General features: G+C 39.0%; 3 protein-coding genes across 5 annotated transcripts; 1 reads left to right on the plus strand and 2 right to left on the minus strand.

Moving 5' to 3' along the window:
• Positions 1-2,891: 2,891 nt before the first annotated feature.
• On the minus strand, positions 2,892-8,477 carry LOC6566015 (homeobox protein B-H1). Its single transcript, XM_001992539.3, has 3 exons — positions 8,394-8,477; positions 3,723-4,242; positions 2,892-3,214 (listed from the first exon to the last, which is right to left on the minus strand). The coding sequence occupies exons 1-3, from the start codon at positions 8,464-8,466 to the stop codon at positions 2,962-2,964; spliced, it is 846 nt and encodes a 281-aa protein (XP_001992575.1). The 5' UTR covers positions 8,467-8,477; the 3' UTR covers positions 2,892-2,961.
• Positions 8,478-10,389: 1,912 nt separating this feature from the next.
• On the minus strand, positions 10,390-14,108 carry LOC6566016 (folylpolyglutamate synthase, mitochondrial). 3 transcript variants are annotated; one of them, XM_001992540.2, is made up of 5 exons: positions 14,045-14,108; positions 13,283-13,631; positions 13,018-13,191; positions 11,276-12,114; positions 10,390-11,180 (listed from the first exon to the last, which is right to left on the minus strand). In XM_001992540.2, the coding sequence occupies exons 2-5, from the start codon at positions 13,556-13,558 to the stop codon at positions 10,670-10,672; spliced, it is 1,800 nt and encodes a 599-aa protein (XP_001992576.2). In that variant the 5' UTR covers positions 13,559-13,631; positions 14,045-14,108; the 3' UTR covers positions 10,390-10,669. The 3 variants fall into 3 exon arrangements, with proteins under 3 accessions (XP_001992576.2, XP_032594623.1, XP_032594624.1); XM_032738732.2 differs by having other exon boundaries at positions 10,552-11,180; positions 13,018-13,081; XM_032738733.2 differs by lacking the exon at positions 14,045-14,108 and adding an exon at positions 13,917-13,964 and having other exon boundaries at positions 10,552-11,180; positions 13,018-13,081.
• A 265-nt stretch (positions 14,109-14,373) lies between these two features.
• On the plus strand, positions 14,374-16,169 carry LOC6566017 (box C/D snoRNA protein 1). Its single transcript, XM_001992541.3, has 3 exons — positions 14,374-14,441; positions 14,506-15,251; positions 15,316-16,169. The coding sequence occupies exons 1-3, from the start codon at positions 14,413-14,415 to the stop codon at positions 15,531-15,533; spliced, it is 993 nt and encodes a 330-aa protein (XP_001992577.1). The 5' UTR covers positions 14,374-14,412; the 3' UTR covers positions 15,534-16,169.
• The last annotated feature ends 681 nt before the right edge of the window (positions 16,170-16,850 follow it).

The raw sequence follows: 16,850 nt of genomic DNA on the forward strand, positions 1-16,850 counted from the left end.
CGTTTAATTATGTGAAGTTTGTCTCGTTGAGGCTAGAAACTAGTCTTTTATTGGACACTTAACAAGAAACTAATCGTTTGCTGATTGTTTGACAAAAATGAAAGGATTAAGATTGTCCGCCATGATTGCAGTAGACTCTGTGAGAACGAATCATCATCGGAAATCGGAATATAATAATATCATTCTTAAAGATCTAATCTAGCAAACGCCTAGTTTATCTAACAACTTCAACGCCAACTCGTTCTCTGGGACAAGTAGCCTGACTAACCTAATCTAACCAAACCTTATCAACCGGCAGAAGGATCAGAATGAGCAGCCGGGTCGATCTGCCTCTGTCCGTCAGAGATTATAGGCTTTCTTGATTGATTTGAGTTTCGATTCTCTATGTAATTGAGTAATTGAAGTAATTGTGAGAAAATGTATTTATGTCTAATCAATAATACGTCAGCGTGTGTCTTTTATTGCTATCGGATATCGATTTATATCGAAATTAGCGAAAATGTGGCATTTATCAATTAAACGCATAATAAACTTGATCTTTGACATTTTGAAGTCTCTCTCAAGGATAGATATGCTTCCTGATGCCTGCTACTTACCAAGTTTTTACCAAGTTTGCAATGGGTTCAGTGCATCTATCTGACAATGCGATACTTTATCGTTTCTATTAATTGTAAGCTCTCAATAGACCAACTTTGTGCATTGCCCGGCCACTTGACAGTCATTCGTGCTTTGACTTTGACCGCCTTTATTAACTTTTTACCTTTTGAGCTTTTGAGTTTCTCTGTGGGCGATTTTTTTTTATTTAATTTTCTTCTTTTTGTTGTTGTTGTTGTTGGTCGGTTGTTTGAAAGCTTAATGCAATTAATAACTCATTAAATAAATACAAATCAAAGTGGAAGCCGAGAAAACTTTGCGAGTTTCGCTTTTGGCACTCAAAGGATGGCAGACATAAAATGTACCAATTAAAAACTGCAATTGAAATTTCAATGGGTGCTCAAATCAACCGCAAATAAAATACCAGATATATACATAAATACATCAGAAAAAAAACAGGTGAAATGTGTGTGGGAGCAGGGGCGGGGAGCAAGGGGAGGGGCAGTTTCTGTGTCTACTGTATGTTATTCATTAAATTACATTCACATTTCATAGACAATTTCATGGATAACTGTGAAGTTAATGCTATCTCTTATCTAGTTTTTTTTTAAATCTTTTTTTTCTTTTTTTTTTTTTGCTTGCTGTGCTTGCTTTTGCTCGCTATACAGTTTGAAAAGTTATTTCTTTCCATTTTTGCCGTCGCTGGTGCCGTCGCTCAAGTATCTTTTTAATTAGCGTTCTGTGCTGCACTCGAACTATGACTACAGTTTCCTCTTATGCACCCCCATCCGCCATCCCCCATCCCACCGTGCACCTATCTCCCTTTCAGTGTGGCTCCCTTTCGCTCGCTCGCTCGCTCGCTCTCTCGCTGTCTGCCTGTTAACTGACTCGCCACAGATTCAATTTGTGGCTAAACATTCCTCCTCCTTTTTGTGTTTTTCATAGCGAGCTAAATGTGCATGAAAATCTAACCGAATCGCAACCGTGAACTGCGACGCCGCGTCGCTGCCTGCTGTCTGCTACCATGCTGCCCACAGCGACTGCGACTGCTACTGCTACTGTTACTGCAATTGCTTTTGCTTTTGCGTTACTATTGCTGGCTCGCTTGCACGCACTCACTTTGCTATATGCGCGCGCTCTTTGCGGTATATTTTTTCCCGTTTTAATTGCGAGACAGTGCTGTTGTTGCTGCTGCTGCTGCTGCTGCTGCTGTTGTTTTCCGGTTGGCTACCCAGCATGACTGCCATGCCACCCGTTTACCACCCAACTCCCTTCGTTTTTTTTATTTTACAAATTATATACATAAAGACTTGCTTGTCTCTATGTATGAATGTATGTATGTGAGAATGTGTGTGTAACTGTATGTGCATGCATATAGCATACAGCATACAGCGTGCCATTTACTATTATATAGCGACAAATTGATATCGTTTTGTATTCATTCGCTCAAGTGGATTTTTAAGCGTGATTCAATGCTCGACTCACAATCAGAAATGCAACTCAACTTTTGTTCAACTGCAACTGCAGAATTGGCAATCACTGAGAAAGAGACTGCAGAACTGCATAAGTATGTACATACATACGTACATACCTATATACATATGTACACATGTAGGCCGGTGTGCTTCATATAGGATGCTCGCTGTTGCCTCTTCATTGATCATCTATGTTGACCTTTGTGGCAGAAGTGGTTGGACTCAGTTTAGTCGAGTTGCAGTCGGATAGGATTCAATCAGCTGTTTGCCATTAACAATTGAATTGCTTCAAGGAATGATTGTTTTTTTTTTGTATTGTTTTTATAGTAAAGAAAACAGATTTAGCAAGCTTGTTATACTTACTGTTATTTGTGACTAGAAAAATCCTGGAAAAAAACAGAAATTCTTAATAAAAACATGCAAAAAAAGCAGTCGAGATTATTCTTTCATTTTTCATATTTCATAACGAACTTTATCAAATATGCAATCCGATCTTTTATTTTCACAAAAAAAATGTATCTTTTATAGAGTGCGTGATGTTCACAATTGTTATTCTTGTTTCTTGTCGAGTATAATATGCTGTGTGTGTGTGTGTGTGTGTGGGTGTATATTACAGTTAATTTGTCTAAGCCTAAGGTTTTATAATTGAATCGGGTGAGCTGCGTAGGCAGGCAGGTTGAGGTTGCGCGAGGGTTTCTCATACGGTTGTCGATTATTCGATTACGAACATTAAAAAGTATTTCAATTTCATATGTCACATGTAAAAAAAAAAACTTCTTATTGCACAAAAACAAATTATTTTATATTATTTACATAGGCAAGCGTGGGTGACAGGGGAAAGGGGGGGACAGGAAGGAGCTTTCAGTGCCATGGGGAGGCGCGTGGTGATCATCTACATGGGGCAGCCGTGAACGTAGCCAACGTTGCGAAAAATGGCCGCGGCTGCGGCTGAGGTCAAGAAGTTGCACGGATTGCTGGCAGCAGCGGCGGCAGCGGCAGCAGCGCTAAATGAACTGGACAAACCGCTCGGACAGCAGCCGAGACCGCCGCCCGCTCCGTTATCCTGCACCGCAAAGTCCTTCTCCAGCGTTGCCTGATGACGCAGCTGCTCCAAGCGCAGCTGATTCTGTCGCTTCCACTTGGTGCTGCACAACGCAAAGAAGGAGAGAAAGAGAGAGAAAGAGAGAGGGAGAGAGAGAGAGAGAGAGATTAATGTCTCTATATAATGAATATTTATTTTCAGGCATTTGTTTGGCAATATTTGTTCCTATGAAAGCTAATTTGGTCCGTTGTGTTGATGATTTCCCCCAATGTTATAGCTTACTTCAGATAACTTGATAACCCAAAGAACCAAACTTTCGACGGACTGTTGTACAATATAGTGATCAGATCTGGCTACGACATATATACATATATATTGCTTGTAGCAGCCAGAAACTGAAGGAGGCATAGAAGAGACAGACAGCTAGACAGGCAGGCAAACAGACGGACAGACGGACAGATGGACAACATATATCTACTCGTCTCTTGTGTGGTAATCAAGAATCAAGTATTTATATAATTTATACGGTTAAAGGCGTCTCCTCCTGTGAAAGATAGCCAGACCACATTTGGTTCATATTTATGTTGCCGATGGCATTTGGTTAAACCCACCGTCGATTCTGGTACCAGGTCTTGACCTGTGTCTCCGATAGATTCAATGTCTCGGCAACATCGCTGCGATCGGCGACACTGAGATACTTTTGGCAGCGGAACTTGCGCTCCAGATACGCCAGCTGCGCATGCGTGAATGCCGTCCGGCGTCGTCGCGGCTTACGTCCGCTCTTGCTGAGCTGTAGCTTGTGCTCCGCATAGCTGCCACCGCCGCCCAGGCTGCCTCCGCCCGGGCCACCTCCATTGTCACCGCCGACGCCACCGCCACCGCCGCCGGCAGCAGCTGCTGCAAGTAGACCGGCTGCCATTCCAGCCGCAGCTGCAGCAGCACTCAGGCCGGCATTGCGGACAGAGGAGTCCGGACGTGGCGTGGCCGTGTCGCAGGACTCCACGCTGGACTCCTCGTTGTGGTTGTAGTGATGCGACAGCAACAGCTCCTGCTGGCAACCGTTCGCCGTCGAATCGGGCGTCGAGCGATCTTCAATATCTATGTCCGAGTCATCGTTGGACAATTCAATTTCTACAGTTGTGAAATATACATTTCAAGAATGGTTAAAATAAGTTCATATAAAATAAAGACTCGCAAAAAAGATAGAATTTTATACATAAATCAAGTAAAAAAGTTGTCAAACTTCAGATAACTTTAATATTTTTTTATGCGCGTCGTTTGTCAATTAATGCCAAAAGATTGCTTTAATTTGAGTGTGTCTTAAGCAAAGTGTAAATGTTCTCATTTTAAGTCAAGTACGATTCGATGTTAACCGATGTTAATTGGAATAAGATACTCAGCTCTTAATTGAAGTACCCAAAATGTCAACTTCAAGCAAAACTCATTTTGCTGGGGAATCATTTATTGTTATAAGACTGGAAATGAGAATCATGAACTAAGTTAAAAGTTTTTTAATTTCTACTAGTATGAAAAATAAAGCATAAACAAAAAAAAACTTAAGTAAAGTGTAGTAGTGCTTTTTTTTCAAGTGTATATCGAGCAGATAAGGAGTGTATGCGAATTGGATCGAGTGAGCTTCAAATACAGAAGTAATGCTGCACTTTCAAACGCAGCGTGTCGTTAATGCGTCCTACGCTGAGAGCTTGAAAGGTTGCACAGCCCACCAAGATAAAGACAGAGAGACAGACAGAGAGAGCAAGAAAGAGAGGGAGAGTGGGAGTGGGAGGGAGAGATGAGCGCGTGCAGGCACTTTTGGCAAGCAACGGACTCATTACTCTCCAGCGGCGACCATCGAAAGACCACAAAGACAACGATAATGCTGTCGGTATTAAGTGGGCGGTATTAAGTGGGCGTTGGTCCAGGTCCATTAAGAAGACAAGCAATCCAAGAGACAGATACCGGGCTCAGGCATATGGCATCGGGCTCTTGTGCTCCGTTGAGCAATCAACATGCTATTTTTATCCGTTGCGCATATCCTTATAAATACATATATTTATATACATCATATATATATATATATATATATATCCTGGACTAGAGCGCAACGGGGCTGCCTGATTAAATTCCCGTGTCGAGTCAAGACTCGAGCGCTCGATTGTTTCTTTCCTATTGGAATTTGCTGCATTAACCCGAAAACAAACAACCACCGAAGGACGAAAAGGATGTGGGATGTGTGTAGCAGCAGCAGCCCACAGGCGCTCACGTGTGTGTCCGCCCAGCAAGGATTCGATATCTAAATATATATATATATATATATAAATATATATATCTTTCCTGCGGAAATTATTTTTGTATTTTAACCCCAAAAGCATTTGACTTCTATTTATGTGGGAAGCAAAGGAAGACGGCGACATGTGAATAATGATTCAATTATGCACGTGTATGTGTGTGTGTATCTGTGTGTGTCTGTGTGTTTGTGGACAACTGAGGGGCGTCTCAAGTGAGTTGCTTTTTATATATTTTTTGATAAAAAGTCACGTCGTATCAATTTGCGGCACAATTGCCATTTAATAGGCACTTGAACTGTGCAGATATTTCGAGCCAAAAAAAATGTTTGTGACATGTGTCAGCAATTTACGGTTAACACAAAACTGATTATTTCGGTCTTAATGCAAGCATATATAAATATAGCATATGGCAATCATGCAACAGACTTCAGACCAGGCAATATTCTTATTTTAGCTTAGAACAGTTAATCGTTAAAATGTACTTTAATATTTAATAAATGGCAAAGTCTAAGTCAAAAGTTTGAATGATCAAAATTGATTGAAATTTATCAGTGCTGAACCGATTTTATAAATCAATAACTTCTTTATTATGTTTTAGTCTCTAGAACTGAAACTCTACTTACTTAACGACAGTTCCCATTTGTTCAATGACAGAATTTCGCAACTTTGTTGTTGGGAACACAATTTACAAACTATACCCATAAAGAGTGATTATAAAGACGGGTCCAAACTATGCACTATCATAACTTTCTCAACCGATTTTTAGCTCATCATCTTAAACAATACCGCTTAAATTTTAATTTGCAAAAACTATATTCCTAAAAACAAAAAAAAAGCATTTTTCAACACTTGAGCAGCGTTCTTGAAACAGTTTTTTTTAAAACACACTTAAACAACTAGCTCAGCTCGTTTAAATACTAGGTGGGTAAGCAGATTATACTAAATAATTGTATTCGTCAAAACTGTTCCCCCTCCCAAGGAGAAGCCAAACGCATCTACCACTTGACATAACCTCACATTTTGTGTTTTGTGCTCAGATTCAGTTTTTAACTTTGCGACTGCCTGCTGTCTTGAATATTTCTTAATTGTCTCGCATTACTTTTGCTGCGCAGCGGCCAATTAGCCGGCACTTTACATGTGCCCATGCACCAACCCACCAACCCAGCAACCCACCAATCCATCAACCCAGCAAACCAGCAAACCACCAACTCATCATCAATCCACCCTCACCAAGCCAGCACAAACCGTGAACGCCATCCACACGTTTGATGCGCTGTAAACTTGCCGCCGGCATTTAAATCTCACACCTTGCCTCAATTAGAAACGACAACAAAACTTTTAGCAACAAATTGAGAAAAAGGGCGCTGAGGGATCTCTGTGTGTGTGTGTGTGTGTGTGTGTGTGTGTGTGCAGTGAGTCAAAGCAGCAAATGCTTGAGGCAATAATTTAATTTTTGCTAGCATTGCTGTTGTTGTTCCTAGTCGTAACTTGCGCTCAAGCAATTTGTCACGTTCAACAATTTTGATTGTTTAGCCCAGGAATCAACCACAACCACAACAACAACAACAACAACGAAAACAATGCAAAATAATGGAATGCAAATGCTTCACACCAAACAAAAGGACATGAGAAACGCAGGACATTAAGATACCCTCTAATTCAAGTGACTCAAAGTATGCTATAAAAAAAGAATTTGCTTTTTTGAGGCACAAAATTCGAATTGTTTGTGAAACGAATATAAAATGTCCTTCGAAACGCAATATGCTAAGAAAAGTTAATAATTCAAAGACACCTACAAATTGTTCATGCATTCATGTACAAATTTATACAAATGTATTTAAAATAATAATAATTGTTTGTTAAAATAATAATAATAATATATTTTCTATCAAATAGTACTTAATATATTCTACCATCTAATTACGAATATTTTCGAAAATGTTGTATTTGTTTTATTAAAATTAAAATGTGTTCAACATACCCCTTGCTGACTTGAGTGCAGGGTATCAAATAGCCTAAGGTATTCGCTCATTTGAATAGCTTATATTTTCCATGTGCTTGAAGGATTATCTGTGTATGAGTGTGTGTGTGTGTGTGTGTTTGTTTGTTTGGGGTTCTTCTCTAATTATGCATGACATTATCTAAAGTTTAGCTCAACAATTACAACTATTTAGTGGCTAATTGCTTTGAACGTGTCTGTTGCCATTGTTGCGATTCATGTGTATTAAAAGTGCTAAGATATGCGACTTAAGAACTAATTATAAGCATCTCTTTATAACCTGAAAAGAGGAAATGCTTCAAGTCTTTTTACTTTTTGCAATAATAAAATAAAAACTTAAAGATTTACTAAATTACCAAGATCAGTTCAAATTTAACAATAAAAAATAAGAATTTTGTCTGTTAAATGAAATATTTATACTTTTGAGAAAGAATAATATGTTCATGAGTTGGAATATAAATATAAAGCTAATTATATAAGTTAGTTCAGCTTATTATTATAATCAGATTTCTGAAATTCTGAATCGAAATCGGATTTAGATCCTTAATTCAAAAGTTGTTTCCTCAAAAAAGACCGAAGCGCAACATTGTTATGAATTTGTCATCAGAACCTAAATTCGATTCGGCTTGCAATCCTGATAATACCAATATAGACAAATACAGTTATTATAATGATATCATGGTCTGATTCTATACTTACTATTGGATTTAAAGCAAATGACTCACAATAAATTAAACATTTGCGAAGAGCACAATATAAGTTAACCAAATCTTGAATTCAATTCCAGCTTTAATAATTCAATTTTTTACTGTTTATTATTGAAAATTACCCTTTTTTTCATATGGAATATCCTTGATTAATTTACTAATTCTTGTACACATTTTACTATAATTATAACATTCTAGAAGCAAAAGCATTTTTCTAACTTGTATGTGGGACAGCGATCAAGGATATATTTGTAAACAACTTCCGGTTGTTAGCCGTGTGGTACTCACCGGAGTCCGTTTGCCGGCGATTGATTAGGTCTCCCAGCAAATCACGTATCAGAAACGATTTAGAACTTTGCATTTCAATGATGTTTTATACAAATAACACTCGCAATTTCACGACAAATTTCGACAGTTACGAGAAATTACAATCAAAGCAATGCTAAAATCATCGCAACCAGTTTAAGATCTATAATTCATTTATTATTATTATTATATAGCACTTGGCACATACAAACAAAAAAATGAAAGGAATTGCGTCGGCAACAACACCAGTTTATTGAATACAGTACATATTTATGGATGAAAATTCAGTTTAATTGAATTGCTGGCTGGCAACGCTGGCAGCTGAACCGTTAAGCGCAAAGTCAAATGAACAACTGAGATGCGAACGTTTATTAATCCTTTTAGCGCTGCGCAAGGCTCACACACAACACACACACAAACACACACATACAAACACACACAGGCTGACTAGAAAAAAGTGAATTACACGATTTGTTGCTGTAAACGGGACAGTTTAGCGTGCACAGCCGGCAGTCGCAGCACCCACCGCAATCCACCCTCTCACATGGCTGGCTGGCTGCCTGCCTGCCTGTCTGCCAGTCAGCATGTTAACATCTCATTTAAGTCCTGATTAAATCAGTCATCAGTGTTGCTATCTCGCTCGCACACAGCGACAAGTGCAACTTCCGCTTTGCGTTAGCCATTTTGTTTTTAGCACACTCGCATCGAGGAAGCAGTGCAGCTAGCCAGCTCGCTCACACACCGAACGCAATCGCTGTCGTTGATTGGTCCAGCAGCCAAAGCAACCCTGCTACTCTGCCTGCAAGCATCCCTGCCACTAAACCGAACTCTCGCGCTTTGCTGGCGCCGACCCGCATTCAGCCAGTGTTGCCCGTGTCGTCAAATTAACGTCCGCATCACAAATGTCGTTTGCCGTCGCTATTTTTTTTTATATACAATTAGAAAATACTTGTTATCAACGTGTGTTTTCGCGTAAACTGAACGTTTTACTTTGCCGACGCTAACCGTCCTGGTACAAATCTGTAAGCCCCAGTTACAAAAATATACCATTTATATAAATACAAATTATGTAAAATCTGCATGGCTTGTGAACAAAATGTTAAATGAAAAGACAGCGAAACATGTGCAGAATGAGTTGAGGCAGGTGGTCAATGGTGATGATAATCGGGGCTATCAATTGATTTGCCAGCATATGAATAATTGTGAACAAGGCAGCCACAAAATAGGTATAAAGGATGATGGCATTCGGGAGTTTCATGAGAGAATAACCCCTGAAGTCGACAAGGCTTCCACAATTTCTATTTTAGACAACTATTTTAATGTATTTTAGGTATACGAAGTTAGATCGATTTATAACGATTTTTTCTTTACAGAAAACAAAAGTGCAGAAAAGATGCGAGAAATCATATTAAACAGATGAAAAACATATTTTAATAAATGGCAAGAGATAAACTTAAATTGTTTTTATTGGGTTAAGTGTGGTTAATTTGGGGATTCTTCTTCTTGTGCATCAACATTTCCAATAAGTCAAAGTTTATAGAACATATAAAGACTTAGTCATAGGCATGATTTTAGGATTAAAGACACCGACAAAATTGACTCAACTCTTTCTAGATTTTAAAGGACATTGTGCGTTATGGATTCATTTAAGAACTCAAACACTTTTACAAGTTTTACTCGAGCGGCGCAAGGAAATCAATCGAAATCCGAAAATCCTTGCTTTCTCGGAAACTACAAATACGATTTGGATTTCCATTCGCCAGTTGATAGTAATAGTCAAAGGGAGTTATACTTTTAGTGATACTGGTCAAAGCTCAATTGCTTGAATTATGCTCTCTTAACAGAGAACACAAGATTCCAACTAAGAGTAGAAAGCTGTGACAGAAATGTATTTAATTTCCTCGAAGTGTGTGAATAAAACCCACACAGATTATTTTCATTGAGAAATGTATATTTATTTATACAATTGGTAGTTTGTTTTTTTTTTCCAGCGTATTTGATTACCTAAATAACAAAAATTCTCACAAAATGGGAATCTTATATTACCGTTTGCAACAGCACTTGGAAATGTGCTCCGATTAAGGCAAAAAAATAGAGAACTGTTTACACACTTACATGTACATATATATATATATATATGTATATGTATATATATTAAATAACTTTTATAGATTTAGGAGGAAGACATGCGTACAAAATTATTTGTAAGGTGTATAATTACGTTTATGACAATTGCGATCGCCAATTGCAACTGCTGATTAATTGGGTCCATTTGATACTGCTGCTTTTATTGCAGCTGTTGCTGCTGTTGGTGTTGTTGTTGCTGTTGTTGCTGTTGTTGTGTCTGTTGCTGTTGCTGCTGCTGCTGCTGTTGGTTGCACCTCGATGTTGAAATCATCGAGTGCGGTTATGACAGCGCCAAGCAAATGTATTGAGCCCGTTATCAGCACATCCAGCTCAATGTGGGTGGGATAACGGGTGCGCACATCAATGAAAGCATCCAATACAGTGCTATACATTCGGCCACGATTTGGTTGATTTGTTGCCTCGCACATTTCCAGCCACTTGCGGGCAATTAATTGGGTGCGCTCCAGCTGCTCCTCGGTACTGCAGTTGAGCGCCGTTTGGTTGGGATCCATGGGATTCCTGTTGGCCAAATTTGGGACAAAGCAGATCATATCAAAGTCACACAACTGCTGCAGCACCAGCAACATGGCTGTCGTATCCGAATTGCCAGTGCGATTGAATACCAAAATTTTTGGATTTTGACTGCAAGCAAATGGAGATTATCGAAATGTTTTGATTAGTTGCCAACGAATTCAGATTTGTTTTCTTCTGTTTTTTTTTTCGTTGAGTATACATACCTTTGTCGGGTGCACTTGCGGAACCAGTCGCCGCAAACGCGAATGCTCTCCACAGTGTGCGCACCATCGAGATGGAGCCTCAGGTTCTTGAAACTCACCAGCTGACAGCGACCAGGCCAATGGGTTTGGGTTAATCCTCGCAGAACTTCGGCACTCATCTGTGCCTCGTTGACGGCATAGTCGCGATGAAGATGACCTTTGGTCTGGCGCAGCCAATCGTATGCCAACTGAATGGCTAAGGCGCCATTCAGACGAATGTAATCATTGCAACTGTCCAAAAAGTCAGAGTAGTGATTATATTTGAAATAGGCTTCTGTGCTGAGCACCTCGGTGACCTTTGCCTGTTGTTTGGCTGCCCGATCATAGATGATCTTGAGGCATTCCGCTTGAGTGACATGGGTATAGACATGGGCGTACGGCTTAATGATGCCCGCCTTCTGCCAAGCAACCTCCGGCAGCGTGGTGCCCAACAGCTCTGTGTGCTCCAATGCCAGCGATGTGATCCCAATGGTTTTCACATTACGCACAATGTTCGTGCAATCCTTTTCGCCCCCGAGACCCACCTCGACCACAACGACATCCACACGCTCAGCGATGAACACATGGAATCCCATAATGGTCAGGAACATGAAAAACGGTGGCATATCGTCGTGATTCTCGCTCGAATTCTTCAATCGATTGTACACCTGCCAAAAAAAATGGGTGAACTTCGGCTTCACCAGCGGATCTCCATTGATTCGGATGCGTTCGTTTGTGCTTTGCAAGTGGGGAGAACTGAAGAATCCAGTGCGTGCACCATATTGACGCAATATCGATTCGACCAGAGCACAAGTGGAGCCCTGAAAGTACAAACAAAAAATGGCAAACGATCCAAAACCAAACAAAAATAGGAATATGATAGGATTGATCAAGATCAAGATTATATGCCTTTTCACAATGCCTTTAGACATTTCGTTATAAATTAAGCATAGCCACCTGAAAGAGAGTATAAATAAAGCACAAACAGAGATATCACATAGCAAATGAGTAAATGAGCAAAGCTCAATTCATTGCAAATACCACAACAAAACAATTAACGCTTATCAGTTGAACCAGCTTTGAGAGCGAAGTTGATTAGATTAGAATCAATACTAAAGCTTAAGCTTCTGTGAAGCTACACTGAGCAAAATTACCAAGCATTGATACTGCTGATGCAAATTCGAATAACTGATAACTGCTTCATCAATTTAGGACAATTTGTGATATGTATTTAATAATTGTTCTATACGAATTATTATTTATCGCTAAAAATAGCGATAATAATAATAATGATAATGTCCAATTCATTTTTCTAAAAACCCGTAGCGTACAGAAAATTTAAATAAGAAAAATTCGCGTTGAAGGAGCTCGATTAAATCATATTATAATAATAAAAATATTAAAATATTTTTATTCGCACTTTAAAATAATATTAAGTTTTTGTTTGTCAATATTCTGGATTTCGCACTTCGAAACAAGTCGGAGACGTCTCCTTCAATGCGTTACAAATTTGAATATAACATTTAAATACATAGGAAAAGAGTCGAAAATAAAAGTGTTAAGCTTGTTTTCCGTTCCACTCAACATTCAACGTTAGCGTAACAAGTTTGTTGTCACCTTTTAATTTTTTTTTTTTTAGCACGATTTTTTTTTTGTTTGTTTTAATTGTGTATTGTATTTGTCATCCAGTTAGAGCTGATTTTTAGCTGAAAAGAAAAACATACCTTGCCTTTGGTGCCAGAAACATGTATAATGGAGAGCTTTTCCACATCTTCTAGAGTTAAGCCACTACGAAACAAATATTTTTTTGTTAGACCAATGGAATTAGTTTTGAAATCTATGGAATTTCTTATGCTGTCCTTGTTTGGCTGCAGTGTTGTCAGCACCTCAATTGCAGCCTACAAATTCACAACATTATTAATATATCACAGAAACAATGCAAATGAAATACTAATATTTCAAATCAGAATATTTGAAATAAGTGCTTACCATGTAAGCGGCATTATCTTGGTCATTTTCTTGCTCGCAATTCTTTCCTTGAGGATAAAAGACTAGATCCCTTAAGGACTTCTCCCTTTGGGCGTCGCCTGCTTTTGGTCGGCCATTGCTTTCGCATTCTGGTTTCTGGAGTTTCGTCATTGGTCGAACAGAGGCCAGCTTGCGCACCTTAATATTATTTTTCCAACAAAGACTGGAAACTAGGCGGACATCTATGCAAGTCGCACTGATTGTGTGCACTAATCGCAGGGGTTTTTGCAAAATCATATTATAAGTACAGCTGTCTAAAGCTCGCTCAAGCTTTTGTTTTGTTTTGCTAACGTTCACTGCGGGGCGGTCCCTGAAAGATAACAAAATAATAACATAATTCGAAATTTGATAATGTATTTATAATATAAACATATTGATTGCGTGTGCGTGCTACCGCTGATAACAGATTGGTTGCGTTAAGCCCTATGCACCCCAATTAAGTCATACTCTTTTTTCATACGCTAAGGCAAGGACATAAAAATCAATTAAGAAAAAAAAACTACAAAAAAATTAAATAGTTAACGGTTGATAAGCGATATTCCATAATTAGGTTCAATTTAATATCGGTAAGTAACTGCGATTACGATATACTCACGATATATATGACAGTATGGCAACTCCGCGCACACGTTTGTTTTGGCGTGGTAGCTCAATCGCGTCCTCACGCACACACACACACACATACACAAACAAACACATTAATGCTCTCGTCGATATACTTACGTTTATCTATTCACAGCGAATTTCATAACATCAAGAGGATATTGAGAAACGAGAGAAACGCGCACCAAATGAACTAAAGTGCACACCTTTGCACTGTTACGTCGCTGTCAAAATACGCTGCCCGTTGGCTTTTTTTTTACGATTCAAGAATGCATGTGTGTAAATATGTGTGCCGTATGTAAAATGCGTACGATTTTAATGTGGCCAAATAAAAATTTCGTTGTGACTAGAGAACGCGTGTGAATGCCAAAAAGCGCGTCGAAAAAGAAGAAGACGTCGAAAATTACAATAAATGTGACAATTTGGACCCAGCTGTGCTGCCGCATTTGTGGAGATACTAAACAAAAATATAATAGAATCGAATCAACATGACGGACATAAATGTGACAACAAACAGGTAGGCAAATAGATATGTCGACTGTCGATTTCCATTGTGATTCCAAGTGGTTTATCGCTTACAGTCGTCGACTGGGCAACTGTGAGGTGTGTGCCACCACAGCCGCCCGCTACGCGTGCCCCAAATGTGAGGTGAAAACGTGCTCAGTTGCCTGCGTCCAAATACATAAGCGAGAGCTGAACTGTGATGGGCAGCGGGATCGTACGAAATTCATGCCACTCAGCAAAATGACCGAACGTGATTTCATGAGCGACTATTGCTTTCTGGAGGAATGTACCCGGTATGCGGCGCAACGGAAACGGGATTACTGCAAGCGCTATACGCATCAGCAGCGACAACTGTTGCCGTTGCACAGATTGCGGTCGGCTGCCCTGCGACGCGGCACACGACTGCGACTGTTGCTGGCGAACTTCAGTCGACACAAGGAGAACACAACGTATTTGAATTGGAAAGAACAGCGCATCCATTGGCACATCGAATGGCTGTTTGTGGGACCAATGATGGAGCCTCTACGCTATGTGGACACACGCTGCGATGAGCAGCAAACGCTTGCCACACTCCTGCACAAGTATCTGGACAAAGCTGGCGCGGAGCGAAAAGTGTTGCGGAATCATCAGATCGCTGGCATTGGTCAGCTCAGCCTGTGGTTGCGGGCGGAAGGTGTGCGTCGCAGTGGGACACGCTGTTACCCATTGATGGCACATAAAACGTTATGTGATAATCTCGCCGGCAAGACAATTGTTGAGTATCCCGCCATTTATGTAAGCTACGACCAAAGTCCGCCGGCGGGCTATGACATTGTTGACAGCGGTAAGCAGAAAATTGGGGGCGGAACGAGCAGCGGCTCAAACTAAAATTACTTTCTTGTTAACAGATGATGAATTCGATGCCATCAGCAATCAGCAGACGAAATCAGACAACACCAGCCAGCAGCCAGCAGCAAAGAAAAGCAAAGCAGCACAGGTAACAAAGGAGGAGCTGCTGCCAGAAGCACACGATGTTTACGAGCTGGCAGCCAGTTTCGGGGCCGATGATGATCCAAACGGCACAGCTGATAGCTCCTCGTCCAGCGATGATGACGGACGACAATAGCTGATCTCTTAATACTATAATTAAGGTCAAATTTTAAGCTTAAAGTTAAACAGTTATATTATGTATACCTATTTTTTTGGTCTTAAGAAAGATTTATGAATCCGCACTTACAAGTTGCATTAGAATTTAGACCAGAAAATTATAAATCATTTCCAAAATGTTTTTAGAATTTGTGCACCCTTGTGGCCTTGAAAATTGTAATTAATATTGCAATTGGATAAAAAACTGAATTTGGGAACTAAATGTTGACTGAAATTTGTATGTTTATTTTCAACATTTCGATGGAATCGTTAGTGAAGTATTCGACCTGATCGATAAATGTCAATACCGTAAATTTGAATTGAAAATATCGAATCTATCGGATGAAGGCATTTTGTTCGATTTTTCTATATAATTTGAGATCAATTACTATAAAATATAGGTATATACCATATCAACTCCTGTCGCCCCATGTTTGGGCTACTTGCTCGCCCAATGCCAGTGAATTATGATGATTTTAAGGATGGCTGTTAAGCTCCATCTCTTTTCCAGTTAATTCTCTTTTTTCCACAGTAAAAACATGTTGTTTGGCAAGTATTTTTCATATCATTGATTTATTGAATTCGTTTTTAGGCTAATTAAATCAAAATAATTATACCACGCTTTCGTTATCGATTCATTGTAATTGAGGGGGAAAAAAATCTGTTTCAGCTGGCATTACCAACGCTGCACGCTACATGTATCTGTATAGGCATATATATATATATATATATATATATATTTAATTTGTGTACAGTTTATGTTTTGGATACAGTTTTGTGTATGTAATTAATGCAGAGCATTTATCTAACAATGTTTAACACACGCCATATATTTATCGCAATTAGCTCAACTATAGTTAATTATTTAATTTTGACATACCAATCAGATGATCTTTTTCTTTCAATTTGTACATAATACATAAGTGCGCTAGTATATATATATGTATCAATAATGATTTCATTATATTTTATTTTTTTCTTTTAAGATTTTTGCCTGCACCAGTTTTTGTTGTAATTTGTTTTTGTTTGTTTAACTAAATAAAAATTAGATTAACGCATTTAAAAAATAATAAACACATAGACACAACGCTAACAAAATTAACATTTCTTCATCAAATGCATTACAAAGAAAACATTGAAACAATTGCTCTATAAATTAAATTGGAATATTTATGTAACCATATGTATTGTATATATGCACATCAAAACTCAACACAGAATAGGTAGAAAGTAGTACATCGAAATGGAGAAAACATCAAATTTGGTTCTCTTTCATTGTTTAAATTAACTATGTGTA

The sequence above is a fragment of the Drosophila grimshawi genome, unplaced genomic scaffold (assembly GCF_018153295.1).
Source record: "Drosophila grimshawi isolate 15287-2541.00 unplaced genomic scaffold, ASM1815329v1 contig_848, whole genome shotgun sequence".
NCBI classification, from domain to species: domain Eukaryota; kingdom Metazoa; phylum Arthropoda; class Insecta; order Diptera; family Drosophilidae; genus Drosophila; species Drosophila grimshawi.